This window comes from Poecilia reticulata, chromosome 20 (genome assembly GCF_904066995.2).
Source record: "Poecilia reticulata chromosome 20, P_reticulata-male-v2, whole genome shotgun sequence".
NCBI classification, from domain to species: Eukaryota; Metazoa; Chordata; class Actinopteri; order Cyprinodontiformes; family Poeciliidae; genus Poecilia; species Poecilia reticulata.
The window spans coordinates 520001-544307 of NC_088849.1; the positions used below are offsets into that span (position 1 = coordinate 520001).

Consider the following 24307-nt stretch of genomic DNA (forward strand, 5'->3'; position numbering starts at 1 on the left):
TTTCTGACAACTTTGTAGTAATGACTTTTTTGTCGAACAGCTTTTTAATAATTTTTTACTATTTACTCTGGAGATAGAAGAATTCTTTATGCAAAAAAAATATAATGTTAGGGTTCCAATATGTCCCAGATTTGACTGTATCTGTGTCTCCAACCAATGTTCCATGAATTTGCTGTCAACCTCTTTACAGTCCTGGAAGGCCAGAGGTTCAGTTTGAACAGAGAGACAGCCAACTACTGCTCTTTTTTTTGAGGACTTTTTGACTCCATTGATCTTTATTTCACAGTAGTATGACAGTAAAGTGGGTTATGAGAGAGGGGAGAAGACATGATGCAAAGGTCAACAGGCCGGGACTCGAACCCTTGACAGCCACGTCGAAGACTGGCCTCTGTTCATGGATTGCATGCTAAGCCGCGCCCCGCCAACTACTACTCTTGATGCTAGCTAAGACATTTTTAATAGTACGATACTGTTTCTGAACAACTTTAATTGAGACTGGCTAGCTCTCCTATTTGTTCTATCACGGCAACTGAATGTGTTAAGGACTCACTGTGATAGTGTGACCAATGGGAGCTTCCAGTAGCCAAGCACAGCGACTCGGGCTGGGATACATGTTGGGGTAATTAGGGCTGGATAACACCCCACCATCACCTGTTTGCCAGCCTCCACATTCTGCAGAAACATTAACTCTAAGGTCACAGAGTTGATGCGTTATGGTTGAAAATACCATACGCCATGTTAAAAAACAAACAACTGTGTTACGTAAAATGACTTAAACCATCACTGTCTTACCAGAGAATGAGTACTTGGCCTTGAAACCCAAATCCCCCTGTGAAGAGTCAGTCCGGAAATGAACCCACAGCTCTGGTGTGAACACCACGATTGGGATCTGGGGTGGCGTTTGTCCACAAAATCTCCCTAACAGCTCCCCATCCCAGTCACCTTGACAAGGGATGGACCATAAGACAAACAAACAAGCAAAGAAAACAACAGAAAAAAAGAACTCTACAACCCCTGTATACTGTTAACAACAAGCAGGTTAACAACAACACAAGAAAGTTGGACATTTTCAATGTTTGTCGCTGTTTGCTATCGTTTATTGCTCTCTGTGTGTCAAGCCCATAACAAGCTGCTGTGAACGAGGTAACCCCAATGGGAGAGACGGTTTTAGGGCAAAATAGGTAGGTTCATTCATCTGCATTATGTAATATTAATGCATTAAAATGTTCAGAGTAATTACTTGTGTTAATGAGCTAACGTTGACAGCCCTAATTAGAACAAAACCTTAAAAAGGAATAAAAATCTCTTATTTGCTTGGATCAATTTCTTTCTGAGCCTGTTTGATTTTAACGGTTTGTATGTGAAGCAATCCATATGCCTGGGGGTAAAGTCTACCAACCAACAACCTATTTATTGACAGATGTTACCCATGAATGAAAGAAAAAAAGACAAAAAGGCAGTTAAATGGGTTCATTAAGATTGCATCTCTTTCATTAAATATGCATTGCTTGATACGTAGAGTGGCCAAATACCATACCATACTTTACCATACCAACTTTATTTATAAAGCACTTTAAAAACAACCACAGCTGATACAAAGTGCTGTGCATTAAAACACAACATAACAATAATAAAAAAAATAAAAACTCTTATAGTTTAAAAACAAAACATACAATTTAAAACTAGATCCCGCTGGAGTTGAAAGTCAAGTAAAATAAATGGGTTTTAAGACAAACTTTAAAATGAGGCACCAGTTAACAAGAACAAATTAGGTTGCTTCCACTTTAAATCCGTGTATGGTTCGTTCTTTAGTTTTCTCGTTTCAAAATAAAATTGCAAAAACAAAACAAGCATGTGTTTTTTTGTTTTTTCGTTTTTAAAACAAAATTAGAAAAACGTAAATTGCAAAAATAAAAAAGAAAATGAGCTGTCAATTTCGATTTTCATTAAATTTTTTGGCAAGCGGTCTGACCCGGAAGTTCTCCCTGTCCGGTTTACACAGGGACGGGCCGTATCACACACATTATGCAGGCTGCAGGGAGACAAGCTTGTTGGTTTCAGGCTCTATACTGTAGTATTTTCTGCCACCCGCAAGTCAATGTAAGTAAAGCTCCTGTGAGAAACAAATAATACCAGAGATCTGGTCACCGAGAAAAATGGTTAGCCTGAGTTGTTAGTTAAGTTTTTTATTTTGAAAGGCCAGAGCACCGGGGAGTGGCTTTCCACCGCAGCCACACCCGTCTCGTCTCTGGACCAGCAAGATGGCTTCCATTGCGCTGCGCCTCCAGCAGCGACAAACAGTAAGTACACTATTAATTTGTCACAAAAAGTTGTTTTAAGATGTTTTTAGGCTAGAAAGTATCTATTATAGCTTCATTTACGCACTTAGTTATGTGCAGTTAGAAATATACTCCGGAGTTTTTGGAGCACCGTAGCTCCGCTAACGGGGCCAGGCGGCTCCAGGCGGCTCCAGGCGGTTCCAGGCGGCTCCAGGCGGCTCCAGGCTCAGCGGCCGGGTGGAGTGTGTTCACCCCGCTAACCAAGGTCTGGGCAAGTCACCTTGTCTATTCTGCTGCTTGATATCTGATCGTAGCGTCTCAAAGTGTGACATGAAGAGTTTAATGTGTTTGCATATATACTGTTTGATACGTGTGTCAAAATATAATATTCCTCTCTGCAGAGTTCGATATTTCTGAAGATGTTAGTATCTTCTAATCATTGACATCATCCAGTACCAGTTATTAATATTCCCTTCCTCTGATCTTTTTGTAGTTTGTAAATTCATATTATTTGTGTGTGTGAAATATATTCTTCCCTTCGATTGGCTTCTTATGTGCAGTGTGAACTTTTTTAAAATATATTTTTTATTGTTTCATACAGGCGGCTCTTAGGAGGAGAGGCCTCAGCTCCAGGTTTGGATGCAGCTTCCCAGAATCTCCCAGTGATCCTCTTCCTCCTCCTGACATCGTCTTCTTCACTGTCTCCTCATCTTTTATATACATAAATTATAGGAATATTTTTTCATGATTCCCCAAACACAGGCTGAATATCTGCGTATGTTATTGTAATAAATAAATTTATGAAAATGTTTTGTCTGTTTATTTTGTAAGATTTGAGTTCAAAGCTCTGATTACATAAAGGTTGATACAAATTAAATATTTGTTTCTTTTAATGTTTCTTGCTTATAAATCCAGAGCTAAGAAATAATGAAAAGTATCAACTCAAAAGTTGTTCATTATGTTTAGTCAGTTGAGTCTAATAAGTTATAATAAATAGGACACGCTGGAGGGACGATGTCTCTCTGCTGGCCTGGGAACGCCTGGGATTCCCCCAGAGGAGCTGGAACAAGTGGCTGGGAGAGGAAGTCTGGGCCTCCCGTCTGAAGCTGCTGACCACACGACCCGACCCCGGATGAAGCGGAAGAAAATAGATGGATGGATAAATAGTCTCATTAAGGGGACAGAGGTTTTCATTTCTAATTGGACAGTAATATGCATCTTATAAAAATGTGAAAAGATATTGTGAGGTGTTAAACCACAGAAGAGAAGAAGACTATATCATTTTTCTAACACCTACTGATGTACAAGATTTGTTTTTTTTAGACTGAAGTCTGAATTCTGAGATTAAAGTCACAATGATGACCTTTTTTTTCTTTCCCAAATCTTCTTCCATAGGCAAATATTTATTTAGTTAAGCTTTTAATAATCTGGCAAATTATTTAAAACATTTCCTACCTGGTATAAATCTATTTCTGCTAGAAATAGATTTCTATTTCTAGCAGAAATAGATTTCTATTTCTGGTATCTATTTCCAGGTATTTACCTGAAATAGATACTACCTATTAGTATATTGTATATAACATTTTTTATATATACAATATATATATATATATATATATATATATATATATATATATATATATATATATATATATATACAATATATTGTATATTTATTTTGGATAAATATACAATATTTATCCAGGATATTGTATATTTTGCATAACCTTTTTCGCATGCTTGTTCATGACATACTGGGTTATAATTGCTTTGCTAATGCTATTCAGAAAGGAAAAATTAAAACTAAAGGGTTTGAATGACTGGCAGAATGTTCTCTGAGCGTCTTTTTAAACCAGAGCAGATTAAAGGTTGGTAAAAATAAAAATAAAATTGACGGACTAGCCCTTTAGATATTTACTGAATGGGAAGCTGCATTTAGCAGCCATTAGCTTCATATACAAAACAAAGTCGGAGTTAAAGGCTGTCTGTGTGAAGGTATCATGATCAAATTAATTACATGCCGCTTTGGACGAGTGTAGAAACAAAGTGTGCGGGGCGGAGCATAATGTGTATGTGTGATACGGCCCCTGTGTAAACCGGACAGAGAGAACTTCCGGGTCAGACTGATTGTCAACAATGAAATAATGAAAAGCTAAATTGACAGCTCGTTTTCTTTTTGATTTTTGCAATTGCTGTTTTTCTAATTTCGTTTTAAAAACGACAAAACAGAAAAACACATGCTTGTTTGGTTTTTCCAATTTTATTTTGAAATGAAAAAACCAAAGAACGAACCATACACGGATTCACTTTACCTCCAAGAATTCTGATGTCCATTTAGGCCACCAAAGCTATACATTTCTGGGATTACACAATCACTATTGCCTTTTGGTCTAAGTTGTCAAACATCACAATATCCAGTTTGTTCGCCTTTGCCGTCTTTACTCTTTTTGTCTTTTTTGGTCATTCTCAAAAACTTTCAAACCTGCCTTTGACTTTGAAAATATATTTTTTCTATCAGTATATTACATCTTATGAGGGTAACTTTGACTTTTTGAGGCATTACACAAAACCTCTTCATGAAAAGGGTGAATCTCAAGCCCCTTATTAAAGATCTATTGCAATCTAAATTCAGTTTACCATAAAAAAAACTAAATGTTCTGGTAGAACCCTGTAGTCATTTTGGGAGGACTTACCCAGGCGGAACTGAAGGTAGTCTAGTTCACAAGTCTGATGGTTTTCCAGGTGCAAGTCTTCAATGAGAACCACAATTGAAGAGTTGATGTGAATGGGATTCTGAATCAACCACTCGCAGTTCAGGTTGTTACTGTAATTGGACACCTGGAAACCAGGTGATGTGAAGTTGCCTCCAGCTGGGTCATTCAGAATTCCTCCACACTCTGATGAAACATGAACATATAAAGAGAGGCAAAGTCATCCTTCACGTTTCAAAGAAAGCACCCTATGTCTAGTGACTATAGAGTCACTATTTCCTTTCAAGCTTAATGAATCAACATGCCAATACAAATTGTAATTTGTTCACATGTATTCTCCTGGATCTGTTTCTGACCTGAGCGAAACTGATAGTAATGTTAACAGCTTTATGTGGGGGAACAGTATTCACTGTACCCAGACTGCACACCTTAGTTTTCCAAACCTCATGTATAGCTGTAAGCATGCAGATCTGCTTTCTCTAGAGGTCTCCAGCTCTATATTATTAACTAACTCCAAGTGACTATTTCTACTGTATTCCTGCAGAAAACCAATCAAGACATGAAAACACATACAGTGTGGATTCACCTATTAATGTGCTTTTCTGTGGAACACAGCGCCAAATTATTTGCGGAAAATGTGCCTATTTTAGGAATTTTTGTAATGTTTATCAACATTTTTCAAAATAAAATACAGCTCGGGAAGCTGAAGTAAATTCAACAGTTTTCCGTTTCTGAGATTAAGAAATGGCATATCCATAGGCGTAGGAATGATGGTACCATTGTGTCCTTCAGCAAGACACTTGATCTACTTCGCCTACTAGAGGTGACCTCTGGTGGTCAGAGGGTCACCAGAGGTCACCACTAGCACCAATGCATGCTAGCTTCGCTCTGTCAGACTGCCCAGCGCAGCTGTTGCTTCTTTCCAGTAGTTTGCCCCCATCAGCGTGTGAATGTAGTGTGAAGTGCTTTGGGGTCCCCTGGACTTCATAAAGCACTATAAAGGTACAGGCCATTTGCAAGCAGTCAGTGCAATGTGCACCATTTACATTCCTGGCCTTTGATTGACTGTACCCAGAACAGAGATAAGGAAAACTGCAGATATAAGGTTTACACTGTATTGGTGAATATTAATGTATATTTGGTCTTTGAACAATTAAAAAAACACAATTATAAGCAAATCAAGAAAGGGTCGCAAGTATTCACTGATTTTAGCTATTCATGAGCAACGGTGGTCCCTAACTCCCGTAAACACCAGAGGTCCACTGTGCTGTCTGTGTTAAAAGGATTGAAATTTGAACTCGATAATAGGTCAAAAACTGCGAATAGTTTTTCAACTTGTAGGTTTATTTCGGAAAATAACTCACCCGCAGGCTCATCAGAGGAGTAAGTAACCATAAAACCACCACTGGAAACAGAAGCATCGGTGCGAAATACAATAGCCATGGTGTTGCCAGAAGAGTGCACCTGAGTGCCTGGTGCGACTGTACCACAGAATCGATGGAGGCGAGGAGCATCAGCAGCCAACCCATTAAATATCTGTAAGAGATAGGACTCTGATAAAGTAGATATTTGTTTGCTAGTACTTGAGTGAAACAACATTTTTTGCTGCATAAACCAGCACAAATATAGTACAAACGTTTGACACCAATTTTGTCTGATTAGAAGGTCTTCAGTTTTGGTAGTTTTTAGCTGTGGACCAAGTTTTTACCACAGGAAATAATTAGAGAGAATGAGGCTTTCCTGTTGAATCAAAAGCGGAGTACAAAAGGCAAAGCACTCGATTTATGCCACCTTCACTTACAATGATGAGATATGAACCAGAACTGAAACAAACATTCACTACCAGTATTATTTTCTCCATTGTGATGAGAAATTCTATCCCTACAGGTTGTTCAGGTCTAATTTTGGATAGTTTCAGTTAGTAAAGTCAATGTTTTGACAAATTACTCCATTAGATCAACAGAGGTCATGTGATCATGGGCTTGTACCCTGTAAACATGATGCAGATGAGAGGTGTGGCTTGTGCAGTAATTACTTGATCAATGCGCATAATTCATAAGAATTATGTAGATGCCCCCATAATTCTTATGAATTTAGCACTGAAATACAAAGTTGTTGGTCATCATACTCAACATATCTGATTCTGCTGATTACTTAGATTAGACCAATATAGGATGATAATGTGGTACTACTGTGTCCAATTAATACTTTTATATTTTATCTAACCCCCTTAGAGGTTCTATGGGTTTATGACTAATCCACAAAATCAATCAGGTGTTTAATTTAGGTAGGTCTACTTTAATCTCCTTTCCATTTAGGGCTGTGTAATTTTATCGATTCTACAATATTTATTGATACATTAAATCCTACTTTGAGTTTTATGTCAAATACACATGAATTAAATGACAGCTATCACACATGACATTTTTTACCCAGGTGCACATGGACATTAAAAATCACATGTAATCAAACAACCAGTTACAATTAATTAAATAATGAAATGAAATAGATAAATTACATTAACTAATAGGGAATAAGACAAAAAAAGGTTCCTTTTCTGCAGGGTTTCCTGCAGTGTATTATAAGAGCGTGGCTCCGTCTTCCCTGTAAAGTTTATGTATGTGTTTGTTGGCCGGAGCGTCAGTGGTTGACGGACCAGCGCTAACCTCATCATGCAGGTTCAGCCAAGTGAGGAGCTTTCACACATCACACTGGTTTTATATTTTTAGTATTATTTTTCTGATACATGAAGCACCAAACCGTATCAAATGCTTTGTCCACTTACTCAGAGTTAATGCAGAGATCTGAAAAACTCATCCCATAAAGCTCAGACAACAAAACAGTTTCTGTGACACTTATTAAAAACTCAACAGACACGAAATGGAAGAGCTACTAAAGCCACATTAGCAGCATTTTGTTGCGCGTCTCTGGACAGTGCAGCGGATTTTACTCATCATGCAGGGCCGGTCCAAGGCTTTATGAGGCCTTAAGCAGACTTTGACTTAGGGGCCCCTCTTGCTGCTAAAAACATCAGCACCTCTAACAGCTTCTGTGTTATATTTGATCTGGGAGAGGGGGAGTAGATTAATTAGCCAACCTAAAAAGCAATGAGTCATAATTGCAATTTACTATTTTATATTTGTGAACAAACAAAGCTCAAACTCAAAGATTAAACTCACAGCATCAGAGTGTAGCTATGGTAACAAAACAATTTAACTATGAATATTGTTCTTTGAACTTTTACACAATAAACTTACCAGCTCCTTAAAACCTTGCATTTAAAATGTTAACATTAAATCAAATTTAGCAGCATTGATCATCTCAATAAACAAATGTTACATTTACATATCTGTGTTAAAATATTAGCATTCATGGGGCCCTTGAAGCCCTGGGGGGCCTGATGAAGTCGTTGACTTAATTTGGATTAAACAGAAGTGTAAATAATTGATATTCATTTTAATTGTATTTTTTGATGAGTTGTTTTTAAGACTAGTTGTGGGTTTAAATAGCATTTCACTGGTGATGTTTCCTGTAACAGTAATAGTTTTACATTTTCTGTTAGCTTAACATCTTTTAATACAAAAACACGGTGGACTGCCTCGGCACCCTGACCACAGGGCTTAGCAAGATTTATAGGAGAAACCCTGTTCTGCATAACCAAATACACAAAGCCACACGATTCACCTTTAAACAAAGCAAATGTATAAAAAAAACAACATTTATTACACCATCAGTTCAATTAATTCAATCCAAGTCTGTGAAACAGTCACAAAATGTCACCAAAATCACTCTGTCCCTATAAAATGCCGTATGAGTTTCTAACACAAATACAAGTCTCATCCCCATTCATTTATTCATTCAGCCTAGTTTTAGTTCACGCACACATACATTTCGATCTATCATTCAGAATAGTGTGTCTGTATGCTTTGTGTATGATATTTTAGTAGTGTATATTTGCAAATTTAATCTTGTGTGTGCGAGAGAGAAAAAATAAATGCATGCACATGCAATATTTTATTAGTTTATATGTGCAATCTTAATCTTTTATGTATGCGTGTGAGAAAAGAAAATTGTATGTAGTGTGATATTTTATTAGTGTACATGCACAATTTTAATATTTTGTGTATGTGTATGAGTCTTTAGCAATGTGAGAGACAAAACATAGTTTTGTTCTAAACGGCCCCTCATAGCTACACGCTACTGGTAGTAATGTTTCACAATGTAGCTTCGCTTCTGCTCCACCTGCAGTGAACTCTCACATCAAACGTCTGGTAAAGCTGCAGCATGTAACTGAAAACAAAAAAAAGATTTTTGATATGTATTAAAACTTTAACTATGTCCTAACGTAAGACAGATAATCTCTGAAAAAAACATCGATCTCCTCTGCCTCCTCTTGTGTTCTGCAGAATTATTCAGCTCAGTCAGAACCAGCCAATCAGAGCCAGTGTTACTCAGCTAGCCGTGCTCTCAGGAAGTTTTGATTTAGTAACTCAGGATTGCTTATTTTGATGCAACCTGAATTTGACTCTGAATGAATGTTTCCTTTTTTCTTGACATTTGATATAGGCAGTGTTGTGAGATTTATTTGACTCATGTATAATTCATGGTACTGAGAGCCTTACTTTTAAATATTATTTTACTGACTGCAGGTTTTTAAGTTGTTCTTTTTACTGAGTAGCTGTACTATTGTGCCTGCAAGTATTTTGCATGTTTTATATCTAAATTAGGTAAATTTATTACCAGATCATTTTTCCATTTTGCCAGATCACATAGTATCATTTGTAGTATGTGATCCAGCCAATCATTTATTTATAGCATAAATAAATAAATAAATAAATAAATAAATAAATAAATAAATAAATAAATAAATAAAGTGTAAATTTTTTGCTTTAGATATAAATTTTATACCTAAAGCGAAAAATTAACAGCCAATCCAGGTGATGAGCAATGATCGGTGATCGGCCTCATGCATGATCAGAATCGGCAGCTATCTGTCTGTCCATCTGTTCGTCCATTTATCCTCAGTCTCTTGTTCATCTCTGATACACCTGACAACTACAGAGTCATCTGAGTATTTCTGTAGATGACAGAAGTCAGACTTGAGCTGAAAGTCTGAAGTGTACAGCGTGAAAAGGTATGGTCAGAGTATAGTCCCCTGTGGTGCTCCTGTTGCTGACCACAATCTATCACTCCACTATCACCTCATCTATCACCTCGCTGTCTATCACTGTTAATAGACAGTGAGGAGTTCAGTGTTTTCCCAAATAAGCATATGATGTATGTCAAATTGGAACTGGAATTAAACTTGCAAACTTCCAATTGCCAGTCTCCTTCCTTTAGATTAACTGAGAATTAAAAATGTGAAAACTTACAGTACAGAAAACAGACAAGATCCCAATGAGGGGAAAGGAACTCACATCAACGTAGTCAAACACACAGGAAGTGCCAGAACCTTCCAGGCGCAGGTCATTAATGATGAGTGTAACCCGGCGGTTTGGTGTGACTACCAATTCCCAGCGACACACTCTGCTGTGAGGATATAAGTTTGGGTAATTGGGTGAGGTGATGGTACCAGATGGAGCGTTCAACTCTCCTCCACATGCTAGAAAAAAGGAAAAACAAATGGATATCTATTGTGAGATCAAATAATTCAACAAAATTTATTTTGATTGTCAGAAGTCAAATCTTTTTTGTCCAAGTTTATTTAATATCAGTTCCTACATGTACAGTCCATTTTCCTAGACATACCAATCACTTAAAACATTTCACACTAGGGCCGTATTCACCCAGTCACACTTGCAAATGTGCACACATTCATACACTGAAACACTAATCTATAGGCAACTTGAGTTAATGTATTTAGAAATGGCTCTCAGATGAAGCATTGTGCAGCATTACTAAGCAGACTGAAGTTTTATAGCTCTTGCTCTTTTCCAGTCCGGGCGTTTGCTGCCTTCTTTTCCACTCAAAGTGTTTTATGCTAAAGCCACATTCACCCACTCATACTCATATTTATACACTGATCAGTAGGTAGATTGGGGTTAAAGCTGCAGTATGTAATTGTTACAAAAGCTGTTTTTTCCCCATATTTATAAAAACCGACACCATATCATCATAGTATGTTATGAGATATGTAATTGTAAAAAGAAATCTCTTCCTCCACCTCCTTCTGGTGTTACAATTAGGACTGCAAAAATTTACCACTCTGACAATCAATCAGAGCAAGGAGGAATGTCTTTGCACTGTCAATCCACCTCCAGCATACTGCTCAGTGTGTTAATGGTGGAAAAATTGTTAACATACTGAAAACTGTTTATCTAACGTCATTGGTGGCCATGCTAAGATCACCTTAGTATTTGTGGCAGGCTAGGTCGTGTTGAGCAAGTTGTTGCTTAGCAAAGAACAAGCAGGAGGGAGAGAGCATGAGAGTGATTGACAGCATTTACACCACTCCTTCTGAGTGAGTGGTGTATTTCTGTTGTTAGTACTGGGACCACTGGGAGAAAGCAGAAGAGCCCAATTTTTTCACGTTATCTGTCTCATATTACGCTGTCACAAAGTTACATACTGCAGGTTTATTTACCCTTGCCCAGGTCCACCATCCATCCATCCTTCCTGCCTTCCTTCCTTACTTATCTGGAGTCAGGTTGCAAGGGTAGCAGCCTAAGTAGAGAGGCCTAGACAATCCTCTCCCTAGCCACTTAGGCCAGCTCCTCTGGGCGTTCCCAGGCCAGCCAAGAACCATAGTCCCTCTATTGTGCCCTGGATCTTCCTCTGGGCCTCCTCCTGGTGAAATGTGCCCAGAACACCTCAGCAGGGAGGTGTTGAGGAGGCATTCTAACTCGATGCCTGAGCTACCTCAACCGGCTCTGCTCGACATGGAGAAGCAGTAGTTTTGGAGAATTGAAAGGTTTCTATATTCAAATAAATAAGTAAAAGAAATAACGCACAGAAATACGTAGTTCTTCTGCTTGACCTCAGGCGAGCTCGGAGATTTAATACACACTCTGCCACGGATTCCTTGTTACAGTTTCATCAGTTCAATACTCAAAAATCTTCCAAAAATCCTTCCGTATTCTTAACATCACTCTTTTTTAATACAATCTCATCTTCACTGGTGTAAGTTGGAAAGTTTCGACCAATGGGGTTGCTACCCTTGATTTACGTAAGGATTCTGGCAAGCCTTATACTGTGTGCTGGACGTCCTTTAGAAATATTCGGGACCTCATCTGCTCAATCTCAGAATTGCAGAGAAAGCCAAATCATCTCAAATTGTTGTTCTTATCTGTCCAAACAGGATTCCTTCCCAAGCCATATTTGGCTCCATTTGCGCTTTGCATGCAAATGGAAGGAAGGGAGTCAGGTCAGTTTGACCTAGAGAGGTGCCAAAATCCTCTCGCAAAAACAACTCCTTAAATAGTATTTCTGCTCTGAGTAGCTCTACCCTGAGTCCTTCCCTTCTCACCCCATCTCTAAGGGAGAGCCCAGACACCCTCCGGAGAAAACTCTTGTTCTTTCGGTCATGATCCAAAGCTCATGACCATAGATGAGGGTAAGAATGTAGATCGACCGGTAAATTTAGAGCTTTCCTTTTTGACTCAGCTCTCTCTTCACCATGACAGACCGGTACAGCACCTGCTTCACTGCAGAGACTGCACCAGTCTGCCTGTCAATCTTCCACTCCATTTCCCCCTCATTTTCCACACTTGGGGCAGGACAACTTCCTCAACCCGGAGCAGGCACTCCACCTTCTCTGGGTAGAAGGGTAGAGGCTCAAGACCATGGCGTTGGATTTGGATACTGATCCTCATCCAGGCTGCTTCACACTCGGCTGCAAACCACTCCAGCGAAAGCTGCAGATCATGAACTGATGATGCCAATAGGACCACATCATCGGTCTCACTTTCATTGCCCACATGAGCATTGACGTCACCCAGCAGAACAAGGAAGTCCCCTGGAGGGACAATCTCAAGTACTCCCTGGAGTACTGGACGGGTAATCTGAAGTGCTGTTTAGAGCATATGCATAGCAGTCAGAACCTGTCTCACCACTCGTAGACAGAGGGAGGCTATCCTCTCATTCACTGGGGTGAACCCCAACATACAGGCACCAAGCCCGGGGGCAACAAGTATGCCCACTCCTGCCCGCTGCCTCTCACCATAGGCAACTCCAGAGTGAAAGAGAGTCCAACCCTTCTCATGGAGACTGGTTCCAGAACCAGAACCATGTAGTGAGGTGAGACTGACCATTTCTAACTGGAACCTCACAACCTCACACACTAGCTCAGGCTTCTTCCACACCAGAAAGATGACATTTCCACTATTCATTTTCACTGGAACTCACTCCCTGTTTATTTAAGTTTGCAGCCAGTTTGTTTGTTCAAAAAACAATCTCTGGATATATCAAAAACAGAACTGTATTCATATTTTATATGTTTTTATTGTCATGTTTTGATATTTTATAGCTTTATCTATGTAGTAAACATTATGTTGTACTACTTAAAGGTAAAGGTAATTTTATTTATATAGCACATTTTCAGCAACAAGGCAATTCAAAGTACTTTACATGAGTTAAAAGGAAATACAAACAAAATGACAAACCAAAGGAAAGAAAAAGAGGAAAGAAAACTAATCTAATGTTGTTCTAAAGTGTGTAAACTAGGTGCTCCTGTTCAGGGTTACTAAGTATCTAATTTCATTTCTAAATAGTGAGTACTCTACAGTTTCTGATAAAATAAGCTAAGGAGTGACTGATCTAATTCCTTTTCTGGGATAAAGTGAGTACTCCACAATTCTAAGTTTGTTCTAAATCCTCTTCTGGGTTAAAAGTAATATAAACTAAGCAGTGACTGTTCCTGTTAAGTATTTCTGGATTCCAAGTTTGTAGTTATTCTAATTCTAATTCCTTTTCCATTTCTATCTATATAATATTGATCTAAATAGTGCGCACTCCACAATTTCTGATATTACTAATAAACTAAAATAATCCTTTTCTGGGTTAAATAGTGAGTACTCCACTGTTTCTAAAACAAAAAAGAGGAAAGGACATATTAGGGCAGGTGGCAACATTCAGACAAAACAAAGGGAAAAACAAAGACATGAGTGAAGGCGGTGACGTCAAAGGGCCATGAAGAAACGTTACTGAGCCTCCTGGCAAAGTCCGATAAAGGTGTTGTTTATCCAGGAATGTCTTTGGGAGCGTTCAGCTTCGCAACTCCATGGATACAGGAGGGGGTGAGGAGGGAAGAGTGTTATGTTTACATATCTTCGAGGAGATTAGAGATATGCAGCCCTTCCAAGGCCACATGGGGAAAGCCAATTCATAAACGGAATGTCTTAGGTCGGGAAGATTATAAATTTCAATCTTTCCTAAAGTCTCTCCGATACATCTCAGTTCCCAATCATCCAAATTAGTTTGGTTGTTCCACTGAACCAAAACTAGCAACTTCTTCAAGATCCATTCCATCTGGTTAGTGAGTTTTAGAGTCCTCGTCTCTGTCCACACCAACAGTCCGAATGTTTTCCAGTTCGGCCAAGTCCGTCACAAATTTGTTGATAAGCCAGGAATCCACAAGCTCCAAACAGCAAAAATCCTGTTAAAATGCCTATTATTTCACTTTAATTGTTTTTTACATGACAAATGGACTGTACTTTTCCAATCATTTTTGACCACTCAAAGCACTGCTGAGAATAGGTGAATGTGACACATTTATACACCTATATGCAGATCGGTAGGCAATTTGGGGTTAAGTGCCTTGCCCAGGGGCTCATCGACATGAAGCAGGAGGAAGCTGGAGTCGAACCTACAACCTTCCGATCACAGGACAACTACTCTACCCACAGTCACAGTCACCTACAGTACTGTTTAAAAAGCCCATCTATTGACAAGTGCTGCAAATTAGCTTATGCCATAAACACCATGATATACAAGCATAAGACTGCTGTTTTATTCAGTTTGTCTATGTTACCGTGTGTCTGCCCCATTAAATAAAACTAATATAAAAAAGATTAAATTGGTCCTACCTTCAACACTGGCTTCAAAAAACAGGCTGAATCCAGCTGCATTTCCACTGTTGTCACTCACAAATTTGACATAAGCAAAACTGTCTGATGTATCAACAGAAGCTGGAATATTGTTTCCACAATGTTGCCCCAGCAGACGTCCTGTGGAAATTATAAACTTGAATCTAAAGAATTCATGCTATTTACATGAGTTCCAAATAGAATTAGATTTTTGTCCTCACCTGAAGCATTGTATTCTCTTATCTCCACATAGTCAGCAGCACATCCTGCACTGTCCTGCAGGCTCAGGTTCTTGTAGCTCAAGGTAAGGTAGTGTCCCGTGGGCCCTTCTAGGTACCATTCACAGTTGGAGTTTTCAGGATAGTTAGAACCAGGGAAGCCTGGACTATGGATTTCCCCTGTTTGACCTATGTAGGTGCCTCCACATGATGCTGGATATAGAGATGGGAAATGCAAAATGAAAGCGAGCTCTGAAGAGTTGTTTAATTTTTGATAAAAATCATTACATCTTCTTTAGATCAATGCATATCTGGTTTGAATTTAAAAAATAATGGCCATTTTACGTCCTACTATTCCAACCTTGGTCTAATATCCCTTACATGATAAAGACAGGTTTGCAAGTAGTCTAAAATAGCTAGCTACATGTCCACCACTTAAACTACAATCAGCTGCTCAGAATCTGATAGGCCAAGCTTTGTTGACACTCAAAAGCTGTGGCTATTCCTATGTAATTCCTATAATAGAGTCTAAATATAAAAACAAAAAGGGATTTGAAGCACATGTGTTTACATATTCATCAGCCATGTCTATATAATATAATCCCTTTGAGTGTCATTGAATGCTGAAATTGCCTTTCATTGAGCAGGAAATGGGCCTTAATCACTTTTTGGTAGAAAAAACATATGTGGCATTTTTGAGGGCATTTGGGGTATTTTTTTAATGTGACACATTGAATTCACCTATATACATAAGATATTATCTCTTTGAGTGAATAATTTGTCTAAAAGATATAAACGACAGAAGAAGTAATTCAAAACTACTCGATGAGACACTCAGTCTGAATGTGCTGCTGCACAGCTGCTCTCCTTTGCAGGAACACGCCCGATCTCACCCGATCAGTTTGTCAGACCATCACTGTTTGGCACACCTGGTTTGTTTCTGCTGTCGAAACCTGCAGCAGCCTTAGTGGCAGTTCTCGCAAGGCAATTGTCAGTTTGGAGAGGCATAGGAATGTTTTTTAAAATTACTACATTATAATATGGACATTTTTTGAGGAAATACTAATACAAAAAGGCAGTGAGAAACCGGGGTAAAATATGGAAGTTTCCAAACTAAGCGCGAAACTTGACCCACTTAGTTTGGTTCTCACATCAGTAAAACAGACTTTAAACTTACTGCTTCAAGAGATAATAATAAAAACACAAGATATTGTCCATTCTCACTTTCATACTGAAAGAGTTTTATGGTATTGAAATAAAGTGAAATGCTTAAAAAAATATATAATAAAGTCTACAACTGATGTAAGTGCTATGAAGATGGAGGCTTGACAGAGAGATAGACAATGGAGTGAGAGAGTTCTGTAAAATGAACATGATCGATATATTGGGCATGTATACTGCTGACATTGTAAAACTGCTTTGCTTAAGAACTTTAGAATTTTTACATAATTTTTTACATGCTGTACTCAAAAACAATATATATATGTTAGGCAGTGGCGCAACTACACATTATTCAGGTGGATGCAAAAACATAGATCGGCGCCCCCCCCCTACCCCAGGGAAGGAACGTCAGGTGACGATACGCAAAGGGTAAAACTCGCTACATTTACCTCGTTACGTGTGCGAGGTGAAGGAGCGGAAGGCGCGCGATAAAGTCTATGGGAAAACATCATCGGCGCGCCACCCCTCCAGACGGGGTTTTGGCGCCCCCTCTGGTGCTGCGCCCCTATGCGTTGCACACCCTGCATACCCACTTTTTGCGCCACTGATGTTAGGGGAAATATACACACATATATATAGGTCATGTCACATGACCTAGTGCAAGATAAAAGGTAACTACTTTTGTCCTCTATGCTGAAGTTGTTGAATGCGACACTCGTGGTTACTGGAACAACTACATTTTGGTTGGTGAACATTAGTTTTTCAGAACTTATCATCTAACCTATGGAATATTTTGCTTTGAATCCTCTGTGTGTTACACTCCTGTCAGTCCGAAACCTGAGCAACATGGAAGAGCCTTTTGAATGTTGTGTAGATGGTCTAGTGTTTCCACACAGCCGAGAAATTAGGTCTGAATTCAATGATGAGCCATCTCGAAGTTCCAAATAATCAAAGCTACAGCTGTAGAAAAACACAAAGAAAAAAACAAAGATAAAATCACATCCAACTAGGTCTGTCACAATAACAAATTTTGCTGAACGATTAATTGTCTAAAAAATTATTGTGGTAAACGATAATATTGTTTTAAGACCTTTTGACACTGATTTAATGGAAATTACTAATAACACACGCAATTTCCTGATAGATGCACTTTATTTTCAAAAGAACACGTAACACTGGAACTGATAAACTAAATAAACAAAACAACCAAAAACAAAAATAAAATGGATTCTCAGTCTCCATTAACAAAAAACGTACTTGAATAAAAACTAAACAACATAAAGCCAAAGTGGAAATAAATACTGCATTCAACCAAAAGAGTGCAGATTATGAAGTCTGTATACTATATTGCCCTTCAGTAATCACTAGATTTAAATGGACAAGATGGGCACATCTGACTACCTAATGCAGTAGTTCATCCTACACCATTTTTTGCTCCTATTTTCAATCTTAGATCATTGGTTGATCTAACCGATCATCCTGTAGTGTGTGGTGTGTTACGGTAGATCTTCGTGGCCACTCCGCTCTAAATCAGGGGTTTTCCCCGACCGAGATCGTTAACGTTGAATGTGACAGGTAGCCAATCAGAAAGCGCGGATTCTCCTCCTGCTTTCTGAGGGGAAATTACGGAGGGGAATCCCAAACAGCTGACACTGCGCGACACGAAGTCCAGTGGACATTGGAGATGATTTGTGGTATCATTAATGTTTATTCAACATTTCGTGCAAAGAATATATAAATGACAAGGAGAGGAGTTGGAGCCAAATTACTACCGCAGTTGATGAACCCAGTAACTTTTCAGCTGTTCTTCGTTAACGTGACATAAATTGGTTATAATGATTTTCATTCAGTCAGGACTTTAGGCTGAATCTATAGCCACACGCATCACAAGTAGATTCTAGTAAAGCATTGATTAATGCCTGATTTTAAAATTAGTTAACTGGACTTGTAGCCATTATTTTGTGCCCATGTGGCTGGACACCACACGGCACGACGAACCTGATTGAACCGTTATACCTGGGATTTCTGTCGGCTAATAAAAAAAAACCCATTTTCTCAGGGTTTGAAAATGGGCCGACAACTCGTGTAGTGTAAAAGGCAGGAAGAGACGATAAAGCCGATAATTAAAATGAGGTCGATAGGTTTAATTTATCGTGCGATTAAGTTATTTATCGTTTATTGCGACAGGCCTACATCCAAAGATATATACAAGTACAGCCTTCTTAGTTTGCCTGGCCCATGTATGATAGACATACAGCGTTGTTTTATACCTAAACCAGTGGCGTGATGTCAGGGGAGGCAGGTGAGGCAGAGCCATGGAAGAATAATATATAATGATATGATAATGTATATTGCTATTTTCACCCTGTGGTTTGTACTATAAAGAATTTATTTTTCATTTAACTAAACCAATTTTGAATATTGTTTCTTCAAAACCGCTGTATTTTTCCATTTTTCCATTCAAATGCTCGAAAGCGAAGCTGGTGAGGCAGCAGGAAGCTGAGCCTCACCTGGGACTGCCCAACCTCTCGCTAACTGCACTGGCTGCCACTCGATGAGAGAATGATCCTCCATTCTGTACCTCACCAATGAAATGGTTAAGTATTTAATATATTAACTGATTTTCCATAATTTAGCTTATGTATAATGTACAGTGTATTTTGTAACCAACTATGTGTATTGTTAAGAAAATACATTTAAAATATGCAAGTTTTAAAACTTAACGGCATGTACAATATTATTTAAAATTAACAGTTTTAAAATAACTAAATTGCCTCCATGGTTCAGTAGGCATTTCATTTGTAGGATGTTTATATTAAATATAACACAATAAGTTGAATTTAAAATAGTTTCATTTTTAGTTCTCTATAATTTAACACACAGTTCTTAACCTGTCTGTGGACTGAGCAGGCATTCACAGGGGGTCATGGCTGTTTGGTTGTGTGAGTTTAATCTTTTGACCACCTCGATAAGATTTAAACAGCTGGTGTAAAACTGAATGCAACATAGAATATCATAAAACACAAATCTAATTTGTAATCTCTCCTAGTTACATGTTTTGATTGAAATAGCCTAATTAGTTTTCGGATTAATAACTTATTCTGTCCTATTGACCTTTATGTTACCTGTAGTTGCAGCAGATTGCCTGCTAAATATTTTGATCTCCTTTTGTCTGTGTGGGAAACAATCAGGAGAAGTTCCAGTTTCACACTGATCTATGAAAAGCCATAAAACAGCAGGAGTCCAGGCCAGTAGAGGAGAAGTTCTGCTTCCACTGTTTAGATTAGTGTTTCCCAACCCTGGTCCTCAGGGCACACTGCCCTGCACGTTCTAGAAATGTCCCTGCTTTAATGCACCTCATTCAGCTGATTGTAGTTCAGCAAACACCTCCTAATTGAAATCACCTGTGCTGAAGCAAGGAAACACCTAAAACATGCAGGGCAGTGTGCCTTGAGGACCAGGGTTGGGAAACACTGGTTTAGATAAAGGTGACAACTGATAGTTGATCTTGAAAACAAATTGTAGGGAGTTTCTAACTTTAAAGAGGGTCAGAGACAGCTCCTGGTTGGATGAGCAAAGATACACCTTATTTGAATAAATTAAAGAGAAGAATATGCCTTTACTATAATAATTTGTGCACATGAGAAACAAACCAGATTTGCTTTTGCAATTCTCCAAAGATGTCTTTGCCTAAACCATGTGTATTAGAGCCATAAAATATGGAAGCATTTAACTGCAAGAGGTTGGAAATAAATTCTGGAGCAAAATCTAATTTTCTTGAGACATTAAACTCGGTTCATTTGACAGATTATGACTTCTTAAAAAGACACAAAAGGGCTCACTGTGACTCTCCTACTCTCACTGTTTCTTCCAAATGACATCTAAAAATCCCAAGAGGTGTTTCTGTTTTACTGATATGACCTTTCATATTTAAAAGAGAAGACATTTTGGTTTTAATCAATCAATCAATCAATCCAATTTTATTTGTACAGCACATTTCAGCAGCAAGGCATTTCAAGGTGCTTTACATAATTAAAGAAAAAATAAAAACAGCATGTGACAGCGAATAAACAGTAATAAAGAGATTTTGACCCTCAGTCACTTGACACTTTTACATCATTAGAGGAATAAAAAGAAATTAATAAATAGATTAAAAGTAAAGATAAAAACATGGAAGACATCAAAACCTGCACTCTAACCCTAATTTAGCCATAAGCTACTCTAAACAGGTGGGTTTTAAGTTGAGATTTAAAGGCACCCAGTGTTTCAGCTGTTTTACAGTTTTCTGAAAGTTTGTTCCAAATCTGTGGTGCATAGAAACTGAATGCTGCTTCTCCTTGTTTGGTTCTGGTTCTGGGGATGCAGAGCAGAACCAGAACCAGAAGATCTGAGGGGTCTAGACGGTTGGTACAGTAATAACAGATCTTTAAGGTATTGTGGTTCTAAACCGTTCAGTGATTTATAAACTAACATCAGTATTTTAAAGTGTATTCTCTGAGCTACAGGGAGCCAGTGTAGGGACTTTAAAACTGGTGTTATGTGGTCTGACTTCCTGGTTTTAGTGAGAACCCGAGCAGCAGCTTCTGGATCAGCTGCAGCTGGAGGATTGATTTATTAGTCAGACCTGTGAAGACGCTGTTGCAGTAATCAATGCAGCTAAAGATAAACTCATGGATGAGTTTCTCTAGATCGTGCTGAGACATCAGTCCTCTAATCCTGGAGATGTTCTTCAGGTGATAGAAGGCCGACTTTGTGACTGTCTTAATGTGGCTCTGAAGGTTCAGGTCAGAGTCCATCACTACTCCCAGGTTTCAGGCTGATCGCTGGTTTTTAGTTGTAATAACTGAAGCTGTGCATTGATTCTAGTCTGCTCCTCTTTAATGAAATATAAATCTCGTTATAACAAGACAATAATCTTGTTTAAACAAAGTACTGCTCCTGAATTTCTTTCTGAGCTCTGGCGGTTGAACGCGTCCACAATAAACCTCATATATTTGTTTGATTTAATTCACTTTGAGATACAGTAAAATAATTACATTTCTATTAAGGAATATAAGGTGAGGTTATTAAAAATGATTCTGTGAAGGCCTTTCTTTATTGTTATATGTGTACAATACTGTATGAAATAGAAGTTATTATATTGCAATGGCCATATTAGAAAGTGAAAAGAAAACAGCAAATATACCTGGCTGTGGGTTCAATGTAGAAATCTTCCTCAAAGTCAATTTGGACAGCCTCTCCATTGGGTACAGTTATCACCCACGTACAGTCAATGTTCTGGGGGTAATTCTGTGGATAGTTTGGTGATGTGATGTAGCCAGGTGGGTCATTATCCGTCAGCATGATGGAGCCTCCGCATGCTGTGGGAAAATTACTTAGGTCACAACAAAAATAATAAAATGTAATCTATCTGTTATACACCAAAACCAGGAGACACCAGTTCTATTTTGCCAAAGTATTTTGAGGTAATAATTATTACTCTGAGTCATACCAAGCTAGCAAATTTCAAATATCTAACAATAGCAAAAATGTTTGTGACAAACAAAAAATATTATTCTAAGCTTACTTTGATATTTTTCATGGTATTTTTCAAAGGAAGAAAAATCGTTCTGAACAGAAATTGTGTTGCAATGTTTCTCAGCTCTGGTTCTCAGGAAAAACTGTTGCACAGACACATCTGTGCAAGTGTCTCTGCTGCAGATCACCTGATTCAAATAATTGCATGATCTCCTCTGCATGTCATCAAATGCTGCAGGAGCCTGTTAATCACCCACTGATTCCAGTCAGGCGTGTGGCAGGAGGGAAACACCTAGATGTAATGCTGTTTTTGCTGGTCTGACTGTGATGTTTTGTTTATTTAGTAACCAGTTTTACTTTAATTTGATCAGAACTAGGAACGGCATAGTCATGAATTGGGTGAATGAAAGAAAAGAGTTTCCTCAAACTCTTATACTTGTATTTATTTCTAATAATAATAAAAATGATAATAATTCAACAACTAAAATAAATAAATCGGTTCAAAAGACATAATAGAAAAAAAATAATGACACGTCAGAGATATAACAGGTCTCCTGAGCTGAGTCTAAAGGTGAGGGGAGATTATTGGGGGTTTTTTCCTATAGTGTTCTTGGGAGTTTGGTTCAGTTTCCTACGGTCACGTTGTATGTGGAAAAAAAAAAGTTGACCATCAAGTAGTAAATTGTTTGAGAAGGTTGTTGCCCTGCTACAGACTGGTGACCTGTCCAGGTGTACCCCACCTCTTGCCCGGAACGTTAGCTGGAGATAGGCACCAGCAACCCTCCCGACCCCCTAGGGACAAGGGTGTAAGAGGGAGGGATGGATGGATGCAATGTTAGCAGTTTGGGAAGTTACCAGCTGCCAACCGGACCACAGCTTGGTGAGGAGGGAAATAACATCAGCGGTGCTATTATAAATATGACATCTCATCAGATCCTAGTTAATGGAATAACTCAACGCTACACATCAAGCTTCATGCAAAGTCGAGTCAGATTTGTAGGCTTCAGAAACACCCATGATGATCCCAGAACTTAAAGAGAAGGTGGTTTGGTCACGGCGGTCCCATGTGTTAAATAAAACATGCAGGACAAGGGTTCCTGAGGACTGAAACTGAGAACCACTGCTCTAGGATATACCCTTTGTCAAATGTAGGGTTTAAGTTTATAAATAACCTGACCTAAAGATATCAGTTTCAAACTTTTTTTAAATTGGACATCAAGTTTAAGAAACCATACTCCACTGATTTCACCATGTTATCATTCATAAAGCTGCTTTTACAAAAGGCTAAATCCTTTGGTGTCCGTGCTCTGAGTTCTGCTCAATCAAATATCTTCGTTCTTCAATTTTCTCATACTGTATCTGCCAACCACTACTGTAAATTACCTTAACTGTAATGAACAGAAGTGATTGAATAGCTGGAGGTAAAAATTTATAATTGTTTTTTTGTCAAATCTTCAACATGCTCAAGTATGTATGTTTAACTGGCGATCTACAATATTTGAAATTGGCATTTTGTTTTAATAACTACCCATTCATGGTAAAATAGAAATAAGTACATTCTATTTTAGCACAATGTATTACTAAAAAAAACCTAACCTATTCAGTTATTCTCTTTCTTACTTATCAAAAACAGAACAACAGATTCTACCTTCATTATGGGCTTCAAACATCAACTTAAAGCCGCTGGCCTCGTTACTTGAATCAGTTACAAAGTGAATATGGAGGTGGTTGTCTGTAGTTTGGAGGATGGAAGGAGGACTGGAACCACAGATACGACCTCCTAGAATTGGAGACGACCCATCTGGACCATTTCTGAGCTGTAGAAACAACAACAGGGAGTAAATATATATCTGTGACCTCAGTGAGAGCTCTTAGAGCTCAGAAATAAAGTAATTAATTAGGTAAGGACGTAAAGAAGAAGACAGCCTACTATCTTAGCTAACTTTCTAAAACACTGAATTTTGGGTTTTCATTGTCCGTTAGCCATCATCATTAAAGCTTTGAAATGTTTCACTATCCGAGTAAGCAATCTACTACACAGGTGCTGGTCATAAAATTGGAACATCATGATAAAGGTTGATTTATGTCAGTAATTTAATTCAAAAAGTGAAACCTGTATATTAATCCAGTGGTGCCCAAAGTCGGTCCTGGAGGCCCAGCATCCTGCGTGTTTTAGTTCCCTCCCTGTGGTAGTAACAACCTCCTCAGCAAGTCAATGTTCTTCTTAGACCTACTATTGAGCCACCATTTGATCCAGGTGCTAAACCAGGGAGAGAACTAAAACCTGCAGGATGACGGCCCTCGAGGACCCACTATGGACACCATTACACACAGACTGATATATTTCAAATGTTTTTTTTTGGTAACTAATGAAAACCTCAAATTGAGTATCTGACATA

The 24307-nt window shown here is 38.4% G+C and overlaps 1 protein-coding gene across 2 annotated transcripts in view; it reads right to left on the reverse strand.

The window, feature by feature from the left end:
• Positions 1–24307, reverse strand: part of cubn (cubilin (intrinsic factor-cobalamin receptor)) — a 162197-nt gene that overhangs the window by 19364 nt on the left and 118526 nt on the right. For both annotated transcript variants that reach the window (XR_014085253.1, XM_081601345.1), the window contains exons 43-52: positions 23557–23725; positions 21577–21751; positions 17173–17351; positions 15234–15443; positions 15013–15153; positions 10408–10592; positions 6355–6526; positions 4973–5176; positions 793–942; positions 551–672 (exon numbers count right to left, since the gene is read on the reverse strand). Coding sequence is in view for 1 of the 2 variants with exons in the window: in XM_081601345.1 (XP_081457471.1) it covers positions 551–672; positions 793–942; positions 4973–5176; positions 6355–6526; positions 10408–10592; positions 15013–15153; positions 15234–15443; positions 17173–17351; positions 21577–21751; positions 23557–23725 (1707 nt within the window). In the remaining variant the exon portion in view is untranslated. The remainder of the gene's footprint in view (positions 1–550; positions 673–792; positions 943–4972; positions 5177–6354; positions 6527–10407; positions 10593–15012; positions 15154–15233; positions 15444–17172; positions 17352–21576; positions 21752–23556; positions 23726–24307) is intronic.